General features: G+C 61.3%; 1 protein-coding gene across 2 annotated transcripts in view; it reads right to left on the bottom strand.

Moving 5' to 3' along the window:
- Positions 1-20,147, bottom strand: part of RBM19 (RNA binding motif protein 19) — a 100,094-nt gene that overhangs the window by 50,141 nt on the left and 29,806 nt on the right. For both annotated transcript variants that reach the window (XM_028527880.2, XM_028527881.2), the window contains exon 21: positions 19,906-20,022. In XM_028527880.2, coding sequence (XP_028383681.1) covers positions 19,906-20,022 — 117 coding nt within the window. The remainder of the gene's footprint in view (positions 1-19,905; positions 20,023-20,147) is intronic.

Genomic DNA, 20,147 nt, shown 5'->3' on the forward strand with positions numbered 1-20,147 from the left:
CCACGGAGCGCCAAGACGCCCCCCACGCTCTCCCCCCGGGCACACACCCTCACCCTCGCACACGCTGGGGCGCAGACCTCAGGGGCGGGAGGCAGGCTGAGGCCGCCCACGGGGCGGTGGCTCGGCCGGCCAGGCTGCAGGTGCGGTTACTGGCTGTGGTGCGCACCAGAAACTAGAGTCAAACTGGCCTGTGACCGTCACCTGTTTCTGCACACCCCGTGAGCTACTGGTTTTACATTTTTAAGTGGTCGTAAAGAGAAAAAAAATTATAATAAGAATAGTTCATGACACAAGAGAATTACGGGACATGGCAACCCCAGTGCCCACAGTTTAAGATGTGCTGTGCCGGCCACGCCCACGTGTTACCTTCTGTGGGCAGCTGCTTTCCAGGCGCAGGGCGCGTGGGCCACGGGGACAGAGACCATCTGACCTGGCTCTTGGTGGACAAAGCCTGCCGACCTCCCCAACCCAGGCGAGCCACTCGCGGCCCTGCTGCAGACCCGAATCAGCTGCGCGTGGGTGCTTTAAAGGACGCCAGTGCCCAGAGGTTCCGATTTCACTGGCTGGGCTCAGGCCCCGGCTCCCTTATGTTCGGAAAGGCGACCCAGAGGTGCGGCCGGACCTCTGGCCAGGGACCTTAATCTGCTGCCCTGCCACCCGTCCCCAAGCTGGGGAGGCAGAGGCGGGGCCTTTGTAGGACTCGTGACTTCACAGACATTCCCCGGGAAAGGGCCACCGTGTGATCCCAGTTCCACGCCACCACGCGCCACGGCCCTGAGGAAGGCAGCATCGCATCACCCGAGGGGCACGTGGTACTGCCCTGCGACCCCTCTGCAGTTCAGGCCGAAGCTGGCCTGCCTTTGAACCCGATCTTCTGCGTCCACATTCCAGCGGCTGACGGCACCGGGCCACGAGGAGTGGTCTTCACTATTCACGTGGCCTCCGAGTCTTGGCAGGTACAATAATTACTGGAACGTCCGTACATTTGTACTGTTTTTTTTTTTTTTTTCAAAGCCCCTTCACAGGCATTCACTCAAGATTTGTAAGAAAAGCAGGCGAGGAGGGAGGATGGGGCGTGATTCCACCCACTCGCATGGGGAGGGACCGGGGCTCTGTGAGGGCGGCCGGGAGCAGGGGGCTCGGGCCTCTGACAGGTCCGGGGTTCAATCCCGCCCTCCCTGCTTCTGGGCCACAGGCGAGGGGTGTCGCCTGAGTTTCTCTTCCCTCCCTTTTCTCTAAGACGGAGGTAAAAACAGCGTCCTCCTGGGACTGCCGTGGAGACTGAACAAAAAAAAAGGAAGGGGTAAGAGCCGAGCCTGGCATGGAGCTCATGGGCCTCAGTAAAGAGAAATTTAAGGGCCTTTGGGAATCTGGGGGGGCTCTTGTGGGTTGCCACAGCAATGGGAAGTGCTGCTGGCCTTTTTGGGGGGACAGCCCCGCATGTCCAGAGCACCCCCACTCAGAAATGCGGGGGCACTCCCAGGTCCTGTACTGTCTGCTCTGGAAATGAGGTCCCTGCCCTTGTGGCTGAGTCCAGGGTGCCTCGGCCTCGGCGCTCCCGCCATCCCGGGTGGGGACTTCTCTGTCTGGGGGCTGCGCTGCGCCTCGCAGGACGTTCAGTGGCCCCCAGACCCTGCCCGCTAGAGGCCGGGGCTCTCCCTGGGTCCTGACAGCCCTAAGTGATTTCAGACACTGCCAAAGGCCTCGATGGGCAGGAGCTGGACGCTCCAAGGATGTGGCTCTTTTTCCGCTCTCTGGTGCCAACGGGCCAGAGGAAACTCCGTGGGAGCGCAGCGAGTGTACCTCCGTCACCCACGGCGACCTCGGTCCCGTGTCCCGTGATGACAGCAGCTGGAGCTCGAAGCGAGAGACCCCGTCTCGCAAGCCTGAGTGGGTGTGGGAAGTGTGGGGAGGACACGGGGCAGCACAGGGTCTCCCGCGGGTGGCGCACCACGGCTACACTCGCCGGCAGTCGCCACGCATCTGGGACGACCCTCCCAGGCCCTCACTTCAAGGCAGAAGCGTGCTCGCTTCCCGATCGCAACACGTCTGCTTTCTGGTGTCGCTAACACTTCCTTCATACTTAAAAAAAAAAAAGAGAAAAGAATGAACTTTAAACCGCTTAGGTAAAAGGCGGGGAACGCAAAGCATTATTTACTCTCCTGCCTCGACTCGCAGCGCTCAGTGAGCACACAGGGAACGATCCGCATCACGGAGAGAGGAGGCTCTTCGGGGGGGAGGGGAACACGCGTGTTCCCTGCACCGAGCAGGCGGAGGCGGAGGAGCAGCCCTGGTCAGGGCGCCCCCGCCCTCTGACGGGCGCCCTCCCTGGCTCCCGCTCCGGCTTCACGGTGGCCGCTGGGGGGACTCGGACGAGACTAAACGGCTGTTTGGACGGATCTGCTCTCATTCCTCCACCCCCACCCCACCCCACCCTTGCTGCCCCAAACCCCAAACAAAATAAATTAAATAAAACACGAGGCGCAGCCCGAGTCCTGCACGGCCGGCGTCTCCAGCGGGAGCCAGAAGACGGCCAGTGCTGCGGGGGCCACGGGGCTGCGCTAGGCAGGCTCTGGGCCTGCAGCGGCCGGCGTCCCCCTGCCTCTGCTCTCGTCTGCTGGTCCTCCCCGGGCTCGCTCCCCGCCGGGCCCCCCTGCTCCGGTCTGTGGCGGGGGCGGGTGGGCTCGGATATTATTCAGTGCACTGCCATAGGTGTCTTCAGCCAATCGGAGGCGATGGCAGCCGCTTGCACCTTGCTGACAGCTGCTGTCAAAACACTCTCACGACCGGCGGCTCGATAATAACTCGAAAATGAGATACAAATGAGGGACTCGCCGTGCGTGGGACCGCGCCGCCACTCCCCCCCACCCCACCAGCTTCCGAGCGTGGCAGGGGAGGCTCGGGACGCGAGAGCTGAGGCAGGCTCTGGCCACCGCGGAGAGACGGGTTGGAAAAGCACCCCACGGAAGCAGCCAGCCGAGGAAGCCTGTCCCCACGCCACTCCCCTCCCCGGGGTCCCGCGGGACTGCACCGCAGGTGGGAACCCCCTCCCGGAGGCGGCGCTGCGCAGCGCCCTGGGCTGCACTGGGCTGCGCTGATGGGCCCTCTGCGTGGAACAAACTGGGGGTGTCTTCTGATCACCCATCCAAGGAGGCCGCATCCCGGAGCGAGAGAGAACCGTGGGCTCCGTCCCCGGGGACGTCACGTGGGTCCCCGGGGCTGGTTTTCCGTTTTTATCCATCAAACCAACTCTCTCCCTAAAACTGGGGCTGCTTCTCCCACGGGGGAGTCCACATCAGCACGACTTGTTCAGAAAAGCACACACAAGCCCCAGGGAGCGCAGGCTGTGTGGTCAGCACTTCCCCAGCTCCCCCGGGAGGAGGGGGCTCTGTGCAGCGGGGAGGCAGGCGGCTCTGGGACTTCCTTCTCACTGGCCCAGGTGCCGGCTAGCCCGGGGCCTCTCTCCGCCTGTCCAGGTGGGAGGGGGCGGGCAGGGGCCGCGACACCCATCTACTCCAGGCCACAGGATGCCTGTGGGAATTCCACCCTCACCCAGGAGGTTCAGAGGCCCTTAAAAATCCCCTGAAAATTTTTTTTTTTTGACTGTTGTGGATGGCGCTCAGTTACATGACAAGACGCGGAGGTGGTAGCTGGGCTGGGGTGAAAAAAGCGCTTTTGCGAACCGGCCGGCCGTTAAAGGGTCTTCATTCGCGGTCCAGGCGGGCGGAGTACAATCACCCCAGGGAAGTGCCACCGTCCGTCTGGACTGAAACCTCTTCCGCGGCCTCCCTCTCTTCCCTCCCTTTCTTCCCACGCCTTCCCTCCCAGAAAGCCTTTATCCCCCCGCCCACGCGTCGGGTAAATGCCTGGCGCTCCCCGAGTGCGTGTGTGTGACAATGCGCACCCTTCACAGTCCTGCCCGTGGCGGCCGCGCCGCTGTCACAGCAGACCCACACAAAGGAAGCCCCGGCCAGCCGGTGTAACTGACTCTCGGAGCCCAGCCGTCATCGAAGGCTTTCAAGTGCCACACTCGAGAGGACAAGGACGAGAGGCTCTCCGGATCCCAGCAACAGGTGGGGTGCCGGCGGTTTGGGGGCTACGCCAAAGCTCACCCACGGTGGCGCCCGCTGGGGAAAGGGGGCCCGCTGGGGCTCGGGCTCAGGCCTCGGGGCCGCCCCTCGGCCAGCGCTGAGACCTCAGGGGAGGGCGCCTGACCTCTCCCACGGCGGGCTGCGCACCTGGAGACGGTGGTGTTGGCGCCTGCCCCGCCCACAGAGGCAGACGTGGGAGGAGAGAGTGTGCAGGAAAGTGCGCTGGAGAGAGATAGCTGGGGCCGGTGGTGGGAATGTGTGCAGGGGGAGGGGGGCTCTGGCTTTCGTTGAACTTCCCACACTCTCCGGGGTGGGTTACTTTTCTCATCAGAAGAAAGACTTTTGAAAGAGAAAGAGTCTGACTTGATAATAACAAAGATTCCATAGAAGGAGTTCTGAAAGTACATAAATCACTGGACAAAAAAACCACCCCACGAACGCGGCATTGTCCCGGCCTCACTGCACGCAACTCGGGTTCCAAAGGGGTCGGCGGCTCTGGGGGGAGAGAGTGGCAGTGGACAGAGGCGGGCTGGGTGGCTGGGCTGCTGAGAGCCACCCACAGGCGCGTCACACGTGGGCTACGTCCTGAACGCTGGCCGCCCTCCCAGCAATTCTAACGTAACAAGGGACGGCTGTCTTGTTTGAAGAAGCGCCGGTCCTCCTAGTCGTACAGCAGTCTCTGTGCTCAATGCAGGCAACCGCCGAACACGCAGGGACGCAGAGAAGGAGACAAAAGTGCTCGCAGCTCCTCAATGGTGACTGTGGCTTCAGTGCACTTCCTTCCGGTCTTTTTTCCTGGCTCACGCAGGGACCACACTGTGTACACTGTTCAGGCTCCTGCTTCCTTCACGCCACTGCTGGGTCAAAAGCATTTCCCCTCGCAGGACTACCAGATCGAAGGGGAAGGACGTTCATAAGGTTCTGGACCTGTGCTGGTGCTGTCCAACAGGGCAGCCCCGCCACGTGCGACTATTTAAAATTGAAAACGTCCATTTTGCTTTTTAAGGCTCAATTAAGTAAAATTGCAATTCACCTCCTCAGTTGCACCAGCCACCTGCAAGTGCTCGGCAGTCACGTATTTCCATTGTCACAGGGCATTCTATGAAACGTGACTGACTGCTCTCGGCACCCACTGCTGACTCGCGGCACAGGCCAGCCCGGCATGGCACACAGCACATGGCAGACTAGTATGACACATGGCACAGCCTAGCCCAGCACACGGCACAGCCCGGCACGGCACGGCGAGCACGTGTCAGGCCCCCACCTCTCCCAACCCGGCGGCGCCATCAGCCCCTTCCGTCCGCCCTCTTTCCACTTCTTTCTCCCCACGTGACTCAAGACTCCTCAACACTTGCCAGCAGTGCCCCTTCTCCCAGCTGGCAAATGAGAAGACACACTTCTGAAGACGCCATGAGTGTGCCTCCAGTTGTCTTGTGCTCATTTTCACGTTTCACGCAAACACCGCACATCTCTGCCCAACAGGGCTATATCTGTGCCGAAACAAAAAATACCTTTTTCTCTCTACTACTGAGCAAAACACGCTTGAGCGGATGATGATTGTTAATCTTACGGTTTTAGGTACAGTGAGTCCTCGCTTAATATCATCAGTCAGTTCTGCAACTTTACACTAAACCACATCCAACGTCACCAATGTCACCACCACAGGCTAACCGATATCACCCAGGGTCAAGTTCCTACAGCATCTCATCGGCACTGCATGCGACGCTGTCGTTGGAGGGCCTCCTGTACTAGGACTACAGACAGAGCGCGCACTCTCCAGCTGAGGGCTGGTGGCAGATTAAAAACTAGCAGGTCCTGGCGCCTTCCCCCTTCTTGCTTGGGCTGCTAGGAAGCTCAGGGTTAGTAAGTTTAGTGCCTCTTTCCCAAGTATTTCTCAGTCAGGGAGTTGCAATAGAATTTCCTTCCAACCGACATTTTTTCTTAAATTTCTACACTGACGAATTAAGGTCTTAACCCTTCTGGAAGGGAGGAATATACTTGTAAATAAAGAAAATACAAAGAACCCTTACAGATTCCGAGGCAAGGTGCTAGAAGCCTGACTGGAGCTCACAGAGCTCTGTCGTCCTGGGAAGGGAGGGAGCCGCAGGCCTGCTCCCACCCATGAGCGACGCCCTGGGCCAGCACTCGAGGCCTGGGCCATCTGACTGCGGCGCCCGGGCTCCGTCTCAGGGTGCGTCCAGAGGCTCTGGCGGGACACACCTGGTGGGGCGATGCCAGAGCCACAGGGGGCAGCCACACGCCCACAGATGCCCTGTGCTGACAACGGACGGGGACTGCTCCCCTCTGCAGGGCTGCGCTCTGGCCAGAAGACAAGGCCCATCACAGGGGCAGCCGCACACGACGAGAGCTGCTTCAGCCAGCGGCCAGGAAGCCCCATTAACCAAGGCCGCTGCCCGGCGCGCAGTGATAACTGATATTCATGACGACAACCCGGGGCCCTGCAGGCCCTGAATCGCCTTCTGGATCGTCAAAGATTCAATTACACTCCATTGAGTTCCAGTGTTAAGTATATTTTATTCTAATCTAATTCCTTGGAAATTGGCCGTCCATGGTCATCAACGGTAGCTCTCCGTGAACCCGAACGGCGGTCTGCCAGGAGGCCCTACCCCCTGCTCAGTTATCAGGCGGCGTCCATCAGTCTGTAAAGGACAACGGGCCAGCTGCAGCGCAGCGGGGACGCGGGAAGGCCGGCTGGTGGGGGCGGGGGGGGGGGGGGAGAGCCCAGGCTGGGCGTCCGCCGGCTCGCCACCTCCGCACTCTGAACTCCGTCTCCCTCCTCTGTAAAATGGGCCGCGTGGTCCCGCCGAGGAGAGAGAGGGCGCTGGGCATTAAGAACCAGGTGGAGCAGACTAACCCGAAAAGAAATCCAGACACCTTCCAGGGGAGCGAGGAGCGCTCCACGAAATATAAACACGGCCCCGTTTCTGTCTGGGCGGACCCAGCACGGCAGCCTACGCGGACGACAGGTTCACACGTGCACGGAGCGCACGGGAAAAAGACCTGAGAGCAGGCACGTCAGGTGGGGAACATGAGTTCCTCTGGGGAGGCAGGCGGTGCCATACCAAGGGCGACAGTCTTTCTCTCAACACGGGAAATACATTCATGTTTTGGTTGTGCGATTACAGTTTATGTTTTAAGTCGGAAAACCCCACACATGCAGAGAGAGCGTGGCCACGCACCGCGTTCCTGTGCGGTGGACCCAGCACCTGCAGGCTGAGTGTGCTGAGGTCGACCAGATGGCCGGAGGGGGTGGGAAGGGGGAATGAAAACAAACTGAAGTAAACAAAACCAGAAAACCCCGGGTCCTGGGTTCTCAAATCTCCGCTGTTAATGTGCTCCCCTTGACCTGAAAACTGGGGATGCAGCAGCCCCTCACATAAGATGCTGCTGAGAGCCTGCAGGGATTGCTCATCTCGGTGCCGTGGACACTTCAGAGGCTTAGGGCGGCCAAGGCCATCTGCTGCCCCTGGCTGGGGAGAGCCGCTCCCCACCCCCAATGCCAGGGTCCAGATTGTGGGCGCTGCCCCCGCCAGGAATACTCTGAGGCAGGGACACTTAGGTGAATTAATTTTCCTCTAAGACTTTTATGGTCTGGATGCTCTTGTGACCCCCTCTGAGACGACTGCAGGCAGCTGGGGGACCTTCCAAACTCTGAGCTGGGAAATCAGTGCACTTCACTAGGGATCGGAGGCAAAGGGGTGGGGGTGGGGGAACGGCCCGATAACCCAGGGCGCCAGCCCCGGGCCCCACCAGTGAAACGTGTGGAGAGTCGAAACTAAACGGAATCTTGAGGCCGGCAGAGCCTTTCTGGCTGTGTCACAGTAAAATAACACCAGCTACAGCAACTTAACAGCCTGATTAACAGGTCTAAACAATTTAACAGGAGCTGGCACCATCTCGGGCAGATGTTGCGGTGTTTCTCCAGGAAACCTAAACTACCCCACAGTACACCTGTGAGGTCGCACCCCAAGGTTCCTTGGCACACAGTTTGAGAACCGTGGCGCTGGGCAAACAGCTTTACTTTCACCAACTCATCGAATACCCATCATCAGCCCAACACGCATGCGCTATGGTCTGCACCTGACCGGTTCAGGGTATTTCAATGACTGCTCCAAGCCCCACGGCTGGTAATGGAGGAGCCAACATCTGCCACCAGTCCGACGGACCCCTGGGCGGCGACGGGCAGCTGGGTGGGCCGGACACCACGGATCCGGCGGTGGGGCTCCCACGGGCCCTGGCACCGATGTTCTGAATCCGGCGAGCAGCCACTGCTGGAGTTCGCACGCCGTGTCCAGCCGGGAGAGCCCCTCCACTGAGCGGCCTCTTTTTTGGGTGACTTCGATGACACCCAAGGGCGCCTCTGCCCGCATCCTTCCCCAGCATACTGAGACTGGCTGATGGCCTCCCCATACTGCATTCGCCCTTGGTGACCAGGCAGCAGAATGACCGAGCCCACACTGTCCAGTGCGTAACAACTGGCCTTGGCAGAGAGAAAGACCTACAGTTCACGTGGACCCCACCAGCATGTCCGACCGGAAATGGGAGCCCCGGTAAGAGCTCATGTAACAGAACTCAGCTTTTCAACACAAGGCCTGCTGTCTCGCAGGTAGATTTGGGCGTGCGTGGGAGGGGGGAGGAGGGCAGGGATGGTGGGGAGGATAGGCTATTTTTGTAGGGTGATTGTTAAACCTGTGCACCATCTAACTTTCTTTTAAAAACTAATTTATTTTTAGAGAGAGGGTAAGGGAGAGAGAAAGAGGGGGAGAGAACCATTGATGTGTGGTTGCCTCTTGCACACCCCCCAAGGGGAATCTGGCTCGCAACCCAGGCCTGTGCCCTAATTGGGAATCGAACCAGTGATGCTTTGGTTTGCAGGCCCGTGCTCATCCACACCAGCCAGGGCCCCATCTGGCTTTTAACAAGTGTACTACCACAGTGCTGTAAAGAGACCTGGCACCCAGTGGTACAGGCTTGCTGACCGCGGAAGACCTGGGCCAGGGTGGCTGGCCCCTCTCCTCAGCGCGGGAGTGGGTGCTGTGTCTGGGGAACCCATCTTCGCACGGACCAGCCGGCAGCAAGAGGCCGACCAATCAACAGGAATGAAGGACGGAGCTCTTCTCTGTTCTCAGTTCTGAGAGTACTCGGGTACCCATTCACGGATGGTGTCAATGACTCTACAAAGCTGACTCGTTTCTCCGTGAGGGAGGTGGCGCCCACAGCCGCGAAGGGAGGCTGCAAGCGGAGAGGCGTCTGGTGCCTGGCCGAGACCCCGAGGAGCCAGGGGTCTGAACACGCGGAGCTGAGCGCGTCTGCCGGCCGGAGACCCGCCCGGCACGGACTCGCGCAAGGGCGCGGGCGCGCATGCGCTCTCCGCGTTAGCACCACTGACGCATGCGCGCCGAGACGGACCGCGGCTCGGGACCCGAGGCTACATCCCGCTCCTGTTAAAACCCACGTTCTGAACTTCGCTTCCGCAAAACACCATCCATCACACTGAACTAATGTTCTTAATTTGAATTTTATTGATTTAAAATTTTGTTTGTATTTAATTTGAAAATGGGTTCTGGTTTTATGGTCCTAAGAGGACCATGAGCGGAAGCTGTCAGTTTACTCTGAATTCTACATCTGTACACACTTAAGTCGCATATTAATAAAAATATTTACATTGTCCCCGTGGGAGAGGAGCCCTGAGATTTCCTTCTTTAAAAGAGCTCTTGATGCATTACTTGAGTGTGAGGAACACGGGTCACGGCCTCCGGTTTGATGAGATGTCCCTTTCGGACAGAAAACCCTCTCGGAAAAGATCCCGCACTTGAACTCCTCACCTCAGTGTCCTAGGGAGGGGGGAGCAGGAAGACGAGGCCACTTTCCTCGGAGACACAGCTGACCAGCGCAGGGCCGGGAGTCGCAGCCTGGCCCCTAGGCTCTCAGGGCTGTCAGGGGGCGTTGGAGGAGCTGCGGGCATGAGCCACGCGAGCTGGGACAGCTGCCCCGGGCCACGGAAAGGCCAAGTCCGCTACCAGAACCGCTGACCTTGTCCTCAGAGCAAACCAGACACAGCGGTGGCTCTTGCTGCTCTACAGGGAGGCGGCAACCAGACTGACGCCGGGGAAGACCTGGCCCCTGTGAAAGGGTTTTAATGGAGTGAACCCCCTTCCCTTCCCCGAGTTCACGTTTGTTTCCGTAACCCAGCGCCTGGCACAGTCCCTGCCTCATTAGAGATGCTCAGTAAATATTTGCTAAACCGACGAGCTCTTTCTTAACTAAAAAGCAGTGCGCTGAGACCTCCCTGTTCCACGGGAAGCTCCGAGACTCCACGGGAGCAGACAGAAGTCGCTCCTACTTAGAAGCCTGCCAGGACATCCTGGGACTCCGGGCTGCCTTTCAGCACCCAGCCGGAGGCTCTGAGCACAATTATCAGCTGCGACAATGAGCCGGCCGCCGCCCTCCCTACAAGCCCAGACAAAGCGTGGAGACCTTGCAGCTGAAAAGGAAGTGAATGGAGAGGGAGGAGGTGTGAAAGCAAGGTTAGAGCAGGCTGCGGGGACAGTGTCGGTGCCCCACCGCACAGATCGGGCTGCACAATGCCACCCTAACCCCCAGGACCCGCACGCCCTCCCCAGGGTGCCCAGTCCCATTGTCTGGGCCTCTGTCCCCTGGTCTGCAACCAGCCTGGTTGTGGATGGAAAGTAAACAGCCACAATGTTAGACCAAACCTATGGATCTATGGGATCAGAGAAAGGAAGAAAGCTACAACCCAAGTGTTCTCAGCTCTAGGAGTTTGCCGCGAGTGTTTCAAGAGGAAAACTCAGCAGACTTCCACACGGGCCCTGGGTTGAGGCTGCTCTCTCCACCAGCCCGCCGGAAGCGGAAAAGCTCGAGCGATGCAGGACGGACACCACGCCCCTAAGCAAACACCAGCAGCAGCTCTGCCCCCGCAGAGGGTCCCTGGCGGAGGTCACCCAGCAGTCACCACGCCGCTTCCCGGGGAGCTGAGGTGGCCTCTCAACCCTCTGACCCAGCCATGACCAAAGAGGGCTGGTGTTGGCTCACATGGTGGAAGCTGTCCCCCTGGCTGGCCTCGCCTGGCCGGTCAGCCCTTCATTCGGCCCAGAGGCTCTGGGAAGTCACGCCACCACCCAAGGTCACACAGAGGGTGCGGGCGGAGCTGGGCCAGAATTCAGGATCCTTCTCACTTGGAAAATCACGCTGGCGCCTTTCCCAGGTGAGAGCCAACTCTGGCGACGGCGGAAGGCAAAGGCCAAGGGCAGCATGGACAGGGAGAACTCAGGGAGTCCGAGCCCTTCCTCTGAGCCAGCGCTGCCGGTCCTGGTGCCCGCGGCAGCGACCTTCACAGCGCCGACCAGACCACCCCTGGTGGACACACTGCTGGGCTGAGCTCGGGGTAATTAAGGAAGAAAGCAAGCTAAGGGTCTGGAATTTCTGCAAGGGGGGGCCTGTCAAGTGACGAAAGTTTCCCCGGTGCCTGTCCCCACCCAGCTCCCGGGGCAGCGTTCCTGGGGACCGTCAACGGGGAAGGCAGGGGGGAAACGGGGCTGTGTGCCCGGCTTGCGAGGCCAGCGGCCGGAGGGGCAGAGGCTGACGGGGGCCCGAGGAAGTGACGCGCTGGGTTTTCCTCTCTGAATGGAGAGGGGTAACGGTTAGGCGGGGTTTTCTCACCCCACAAACAGCTGAAGCTTAGTATCTTTCTACACTGTCTACAGCACCAGGGTCACACACAAACCTACTAAATAAAAATAGATCCTAGGAGGTAGAATGTGCTCCCTGGGCCAGCCTGTTCATTTCCCTGGGCTCAATTAGCCTAGATTTAAGCAATAAAGCATGCATACTCTTTATAGAGCATATAAAAGTTGTAATAATTTCTCCATCTCCCTTCCCCCCAAAACCTGGCTATTAAACCGTGTAGCTGCTGAGTGTTCTTGTCCCTCCGACCAAAGACTCACCTGTGGCCGGGCCCGTGGTGGGCCCCGAAGCCCAGAGGCCTCCTTCTCTGACCCCCACACGCTCCACTGCCGACGAACTAACAGGCCCCACGCTACAGCATTACAGCTCGGTTCGGCTGTGGTCACGCCATGGGGGGCAGGGGCGACCACACCTGGGACCTGGACCCCGCCCCCCCGTGGCTCCCCTGAGCTGCACTGCACGGCAGATGTGAACCCCGGGGTCCATCAGGAGCCCAGACCCTGCCTGCTGGTGAGGCGTTAGGAAGGACGCCTGCTTCCAGTCCCTGGGACGTTCCCTTCGGGGAAGAATGGCTGGCCTCCTTGGTAACTGCTGCTCCTGCCTGTCACCGCAACCGTCTTTCCAGGTGGCCCCTCGCTGCCTTGGAATGCAGGGACCCGAGGGGGGGAGGGGGGGCAGCAGTGGGCTCTCTGGGACTGGCCGGCGCTGACCCACAGAGGTCCGCATGCACGAGGTGTTCGCAGGCCGGCCCTGAGCAGCCCCGCACCCACATGCAGCCCCAGCGGCGACGCTGCTGCAGGCAGGCGCGTCACGAGGACACGACAGCTGTGTGCTGCTGGGCACATCGGAGGGTGCGGGGCGCACCTCTGTCCCTGCCACTGTCCTGGGGAAGAGTGACTGGGCGTGCAGACCCGCCCGGCTGCTCACTCGGGGACTGGGGCTTCCCCAGGTTTGTCAGGGACGAAGGTGACGCCGTGAGCACGAAAGTGTCACAGACCCCAGTGGTCCCTCTGGTAAGGGCTGTGCAAACATCCGAGACATCCCCCACGCACACAGCCTGCCTGGGTCACGGGGCTGAGGACACGCCGTGAGGAACAGTGACCCAGTAAGGCTGGTGCCACAGCGGACGTCTGAGGAGCTGACAGGTGACCTGAACTGGGGTGTCCCTGCCAGGACCGACCACCCGAACCCAGAACACATGCGCACCATGGGCAGGTGACTGAGAATCACGGAACGAGCCCTGCCATAATGGCCGGAGGCTGTGCGGAAGGGGGGTACGGGTGGAGCGGGGCTGACACCTCCCTGGGACCGCCCCACCCCTGTGCACCTGGCCGGCAGCTTCAACCTACGTACAGCGGTCACCCTCAACTCCCCTCTGCACCCCAGGCCGCACCAACGCCGTCAGCCGGTCCCTGCAAATGCAGCCCCACACCAACTGGCTTTCCACCTCCACCACGGACACCTGGCCAAACCACCTGGGGCCACCCGTGGCCCAGGTGACCCCAGAGCCTCCTGGGAGGTCCCTCATACCCGCTCTGACCCATGTCCCTCACAAGACCTCTGGCAGGACGTCAGGTCCACCACTGCCTCTGCTCAGAACCTGCGGCTGCTGTGGGACAAAACCCCAAAGGCCCGAAAGTGCGAAGGGCCGGCACAGCCGGGGACCCTGGAGAACAGAGACACCGGACGTCCAGCTACAACAAGGCCGCGGTGCTCGGGACAGGTGCGCCGGCGCGGGGGCAGACAGACCCGAGGAGGGGCCGACGCGTCCAGGAGCAGACCCTCCCACACACAGGCGCCCCATTCACGACAAATCAGTGCCGCAGAGCGGGGGAGAGAGTGATCTTTGCAGCAAACAACGTCGGGCCCCCAGAACACCCACGTGGGGGGAGTATCCTCGATCTCCACCTCACGCCGCACGCCAAAGTCAACCGCAGACGGACGCGCACCTAAGTGTGAACGGTGGACGTCTTCAGAGGGACACGCAGCGGGCTAACTCCAGGCGCTAGGAGGCGGCCAGGGTTTCTTCAACAGGACACAGGGACTCCCACCTCGAAGGGAGGGAAACGGCAGACCGACGACCCCGGGAGCCCCAGCGCGTCCAAGGGCACCACCATCAAGCCACCTGCACAACGGGAGCGCGGGGGACGCCACCCTCGCGTCCACTGGAGAACCGAGATAGAAACTTACATAGTAAGTGACTAGGGAATTAACACAAAAAATGGATAAGAAAAAAAATCACACCACTTAAAAAATGGGCAAAAGACTTGAACTGGCATTCCATGAAAGAGTGCATCCGAATACTCCTATGAAAAAAACACTTGATTTCTTCGGCCGTCAGGAAAGTGCAGATTAAAACCACAATTGTGATGATGCCATCAAAAATCCACCGAATGGCTAAAAAGAGGAAAACAGACAATACCAAGTGCTGACAAAGACAAGGGGCAACCAGAACACGCAAACAGAGCAAACGGATACAGCTCCTTTGGGCAGGGGCTTGGCAGTATTTACTAATGCTGACGTAGGCACGTCCCGTGACCCAGCAGTAGCACCCCCACACGGACACCCTACAGAGACCAGGCACGTGGCCACTGGAAGACACACGAATGTTTACAGGGACATTATTCCAAATAGAAAAACAACTGCAAACCGCTCAAATGCTCGTCAGTAAAATGGATACATTCTAGGGCAGTGCAGCTACCCCGCACGATCCTGCAACGGGGGGCACCCGTCCTTACGCGTTTGTCTGAACCCACGGAACACGCGACAGCGCGAGGGGCCGCGGTGTAAGCTACGGACTCTGAGTGACGGTACAGGTTCCATGCAGGTTCGCTGCCCGTAACGCGGGGCCCACTCTGGTGGGGGTGCTGATGACGGGGAGGCTGTGCGTGGGTGGGCACAGGGACATGTGAGAACTCTCTGTACCTGCCTCCCAATTCTGCTCTTGAAAGCTAGTCTTCAAGCGAAACAAGACACACCGCCAGCCACGGAGGAGGGGCAGGGACCCCCGAGGAGGGAACGGGTCAGGGGGGCAGTGGCTGTGTCCGGGGAACCCGGACGCCGAGCCAGGGCCTCGCCTCCGGTCCTCAGTGGGGGTCGGTGGGACTACGGCCTCACCAGTGATGTCTGTAAGTTTTATAAAAGGGGGGAGAAAAAACACCTCAGTTGTGCCACTAAAGCCAGAAAACCAAAACCCCTCACCTAGGGCATGCCCCACCTCCAGAGGGGCCCGCTGTCTGGTTTAGCTCAGGGGGCAGCCCACTGCCCCCACAAAGGGCCAGGGGCCGGTCATCTGCAGGCTCGAGGGCCATGCGGTCTCTGACACAGCCACTCAGCTCTGCCACGGGGGTGACGCAGCCACAGACAGCACGACAATGAACGACTGGGTGTGACACCCTCCATCGAGGGTCTCTCTGCAGAGGTGTGGGCGGGTACCTGGGGACAGCCTGGCGCTCCTCGCCCCACCCGTAGCCAGGCTGAGGTGTCCTCTCCCCCCACTGACACGCCCCTGCTCCAGCGCTCTGGGCTGGCTGGGGTTTTTTTGGAGGGCTTTGTCCCCAGGAAGCCCGGTAAACAGGAAGTAGCCCCACTGGCCGGGGCAGGTGGCAGGATGGGAGGCTTACTGCCTTTGGAAAAGTGCTGCTGACAAGCAGGAGTTAACCAGGCAGTGACCCCACACCTGGGCGAGGGGTGCGCGGTGCAAGCGGGAGAGAGGAACTCAGCAGGCAAACTGCCCTCAGCCTTCCCTCCGGGTCATGGTCATGGTCACTGCGAGAGGAAATGAGGAGGCGAGGAGGTCAGGGACTGACAGATGCTGCCCACAACACAGACCCGACAGGTGCACGGGGACCGGAGCTGCAAGCCCTGTAATTAAGGCCTCCAGACACCTGTTGTGAGCCTGCCCATTCACACCCCTAGCAGGAGGTTCACACCTCCGAGGAAGGGGAAAAAAAAAGAGGAAAAAGAGGCTCAGATGAAAAGTTCTGCCTCTGCGGCCTGCAGCCACTGGCCCAGTGTGACCTGCCGGCAGCTCCCACCTGATGTCCCTGACGCTCAGGGACAGTCCCAGGGGGGTGGGCTCTGGCCGTGCTGCTGCAGAGCTGTGCGACCCCAGGCACACTCCTCAGCCCCTCTGCACCTCACATGCCCTGTCTGTATCGGGGTCCCACGAGGCAAGCAGGCAGGTTCTGCACGGGGCACCCCTGTGCTCAGCAGATACTTACTACACACCGCTCCGTATCAGGGACCCTTGGACACAGTGGCGGGGTGTCTGAGATTCTAGCCAGGGGTGTGTTGGGGAGGGGGTGACGTGCTGAACAACCACGTGGGCAGCCCTCCAAGGGCAGCCACGAGGCGGGCTGTGTGGACTGCAATGGGGGCTGTGGAGGAATGAGACGGGCCAAGGTACCCTGGCTGGGGTCGGGACCGAGGCAGTGGGAGGGGGAGCCGGAGGGGGTGCCCGGGAAGTAACCGCCCACCCAGAGAAGTGCAGTACGAACGGCTCTGCTCTCTGGGTGCCTGTCCTGAGCTGCGCGTCGCGCTGGGCATCTCACACGCACTGACTCGTCCTCACCACCCAGCTGTCTGCTAGGTCCTCCTTACTCCCATTGTACAGATGCGGAACACTGAGGCTCAGAGCTGGGAAGTGGCACAGCCCAGGAAAAAGGGGAACGGTCCTGACCCCACTCAGTCTATCACCAGGGGTGACCCCTAATGGCACCCCACCTCGCCCAGAACTGCCTACCCCTCCTCTCACTGAGCCTTTCACATCGGGGAGGGGAGGGAGGCAGGCACGGTTTTCGATCCCATCCCGCAGATGAGGAAACTGAGGCTGGCTGAGCACCAACTGCACCCTGACTCCGGACCTCCTGGTCTTCCCGCTGCTCTGCAGAGCCCAGCAGGACGTGAATAGCTGGGGCCTCCCGTTCAGAAACTAAGGACTCGGAGACGGTGAGACCAGAGCATTACGTGACTAAGTGTGGGGCCGCGTGCGACTCCCCAGGCCCGGCGCTCACGGCCCGCCGGCTGGCAGAACCCCCTTCCCGAAGATTACTGCCTTCCGGCAAGCTCAGTGGGAGTGGGCTCCAGTGCGGGAGGGCTGGGAGGCAGGGGCGTGCGCGCACGCACACACACACACACACAGGCTGCAGAGAACCTTCAACATTCCTTCGGCACCGCGGTAAAGCACAGGCTCCGCCCAGAGCCAGACCCGCCCCGAGCCCGAAGCCGGGGGAACCGCCGGCTCTGTGCTGTGGAATGACCATGGTGAGCACGGGTCAGCGCCCGCTCTGTGCCAGGCACTGCGGTGAGGGCCTCACACGCATCATCTCATTCAATCCTGTCAACAGCCCTCGAAGTGGCCACGTGGCGGGGGAGCTGGGTGCCAGCCCGGGCCGCTGACAGCCCAGCGGAAGCGGGGCTCCGGGGCTGGTGTGTCCAGTGGGAAGCGGAGACGGCCATGAGCCCCGCGCAGGGCTGCTCCGGCGAATGGACGCCTAACGGCGAGAGCACTTCTGCTCACGGTGCCTGGCGCGGGGGGTGGGCTGGCAAACTGCGCTTAGTGTTAACAACAGACATTGCCCTTCACTGCTCCCGCCGTAAACCACAGCACACGTTACCGTCAGTGTTCCACGCCGGGGGACTGAGGCCCAGAAAGGGGGCGGCAGGGAGAGAGAGAGAGAGAGAGAGAGAGAGAGAGAGCGCGAGCGCACGCGCTGCTGTCTCCTGACCCAGGGCCGGGCTGCGCGCTAACTCTCCTAGAGGGGCAGCCCCGCGCTGTCCCAGAGGACGATCCCGCAGACCTGTGCCGGCGCGGCCCAGCTTGGGGGGGCCCCTGTGGGCTGTCTCTGGAGACCCCAGGTGCCCCTCCACGGCCCTGGGGGCGTGGCGTTGTCTGCTGCTCTCCTGCCTGCGCCCCCAGAGATGGCGAACTCCCCAGGAAAGGAGCCGTGCTGCTCCCAAAACGGCCGCGCGCTTGGCACCCAGCACTGCATCAGTCACCAGGGGACACCCGTCACAGGGGACACTCGCCGGGTCCGCTGAGGGGACGTGAGGACCGACAGCGCCCTCTAGGCCTGGGGGTGAGGACGGACTCATTCAGATCCCCGCTCTGCAGCGTGGTCCGGCCAGGACGCCTCCCGCCCCCAGGCCTCCTGTTTCCTCCCCGTGCGGAAGGGACAGGGCACCCCCCGCACCCACCCCTCTTTCGCAGGCTGCCCAGCACAGAGCCCAGAGCAGCGGGAGCTCCGCACACGGAGCTGCCATCTACATCACACCTGGCAGGACAGGTCTGTAAAACCTGCCTGCAAAAATGGACCAGACCGCTTCTCCCGAATCCTGAAACCTCCCCCTGGTTCTGACCTTTGCTGGCTGGACACTGGCTTTGTCTGAAATCGGGCCTGCGGTTTCCGGACCAGCTCCTCTCCCTGAGAAGGCTCACAGCGACCCCTGCTGGCCGCCCCGTGGAACTGCCCCAGACCGCGTGCACAACAAAGCAAGGTGAGCCCGGCGGAAGGAAGCCTTCCAGCTCCAGGGCAGAAGAAAACTCCCAGTGAGCAGCGGCAGGGAGAAGAGTCGCTGTGTGCAACCACACTCCGTGGACACTAACTCCCTGTCTTCTCAAAACAAACATAAAACACGAGATCAAACATAGTGCATTTCCTTTCCACCGTGGCCTTTTGTCCCTCCAGAAGTGGCATCCTAAACAGACCGTGAACCAAGTGACACCGCCGTCCACACAGGACACCACTCCCTGATCAGCACGTGCATCAGCAGCACAGCCGGCCGTCTCCGCGCGGCAGTTCCTGAACCCGCTCTTCTGAGAGCACAGACACGTGTCAGAGCCAGCAGACGCCACAGGCCACGGATCAGAACCCACTGCGACGACGACCTTGCCGGCCCGCACCTCCTGACGGGTGTCCCTCCTCCTGACGGGTGTCCGGGCGGCAGGAAGGCAACCCCCAGACCGTCCCCACGCAGGGGGCCCTGGCTCACAGCCGAGACCCTGCCAGACAGGACCCCTCGGGGCTGGCGTCTCTGCCTCGACCCCCGCTAACCACGTCCGCCAGGGAACCGCATGCCCAAGTGTGTGTCAGAGCCCACGGGAAGACGGGGGTTTCGGAAGCACCCCCCCCAAATGACCCCCCTTCTGTAAACCACCGAGTGAGAGCACGGACGCAGCTCTCGCACGGAGACGCGCCCCTCCCGCCCCTGAAACATGGAACTCCTCCTCTTCAGGGCCCACAGTCGGCCCTGCCAGACGCTAACGGGCCACTTTCAACACAGACTCTGCCCTCCACGCCAGAACCGGACAGACACAGGCTGCACGAACGGGGCCAGACGCAGAATCCTCCAGTTCACCCCCGTGGGCTTCCGGAACTCGCCCAGACTGCAGCCAAGGCCGACCGGGCTGCTCGGCTGGGGCTGATGTCACCCACCCTCTGCTCTGAGCGCCAGGCAGCCTCTCGGTGCCACCCGGCTCTCGCCTGCGAACATTCATTCCCCTTACACCCCTCTCACGGGCACCGCATCCAGGGTGTGCTGCTGGGTACCGCCTGGCTGCTCGGGAAAACCGGACAGTGTGATGCGCCAGCACAGGGCAGGGCATCACCGCATCAGTCCCCACCTGGCCGGCTCCTGCAGGGCCCCGTCCCTGCCTTGCCCTGGAGGCCTCCAGGTTCTGACCCCGTGCCAGCAGCTGCTGGGCTGCCTTCCCTGTAGGTTATGCACCCTCACCCCCAGAAGGGCTCTCCAGACCGCCACACAGACCAGCAGTCCCTGCCCCTGGGGGCTGGGCCTGGCACAGGCACGCTTCTAAGTCACCCGGCTTAAACCAAAGCAGTGACCTGAGCAACAGCAACTCCAGAAGGTCAAGGGCAGAGCTGATGGGGACGGGGAAGACCACCCTCTCCCGTGCCGCCCCCGGAGAGCAGCGGCCGAGATGCAGGGAGAGGAGAGATCGCAGGCAGCCACAGCCGGCCCGGGGAGGACACGGCGCTGGCCTTCAGCAGAGCGGCCGTGGCCCTGACGGCCGCCGTCCCCACGGGCTCCCCGCACACGCCGGCCCCTGGACCGACTCGGCACGCCTCACCTGAAGAGCTCTCGGATCTCCCGGCGGTCGGCCTGGAAGGGGATGTTCCGCACCAGGATCTTGGAGGTGGTCTGCTTTCTGGGGACCTGTTTCTTCCGAGCGGATGTGAGGGCTGGCCTGCAGGGCGGGGAAGGGGTCGGGTCATTTGGGTGTCGGCAGCCACTGGCCCCCAGGAATAGTGCTCCTCTGATGCTCGGGCTCGGGGGCAGGGGGTGTGGCATAAGCGGGACAGTGCCCCGGGG

Source organism: Phyllostomus discolor, chromosome 13 (assembly GCF_004126475.2).
Source record: "Phyllostomus discolor isolate MPI-MPIP mPhyDis1 chromosome 13, mPhyDis1.pri.v3, whole genome shotgun sequence".
In the NCBI taxonomy this organism is placed as follows: Eukaryota; Metazoa; Chordata; class Mammalia; order Chiroptera; family Phyllostomidae; genus Phyllostomus; species Phyllostomus discolor.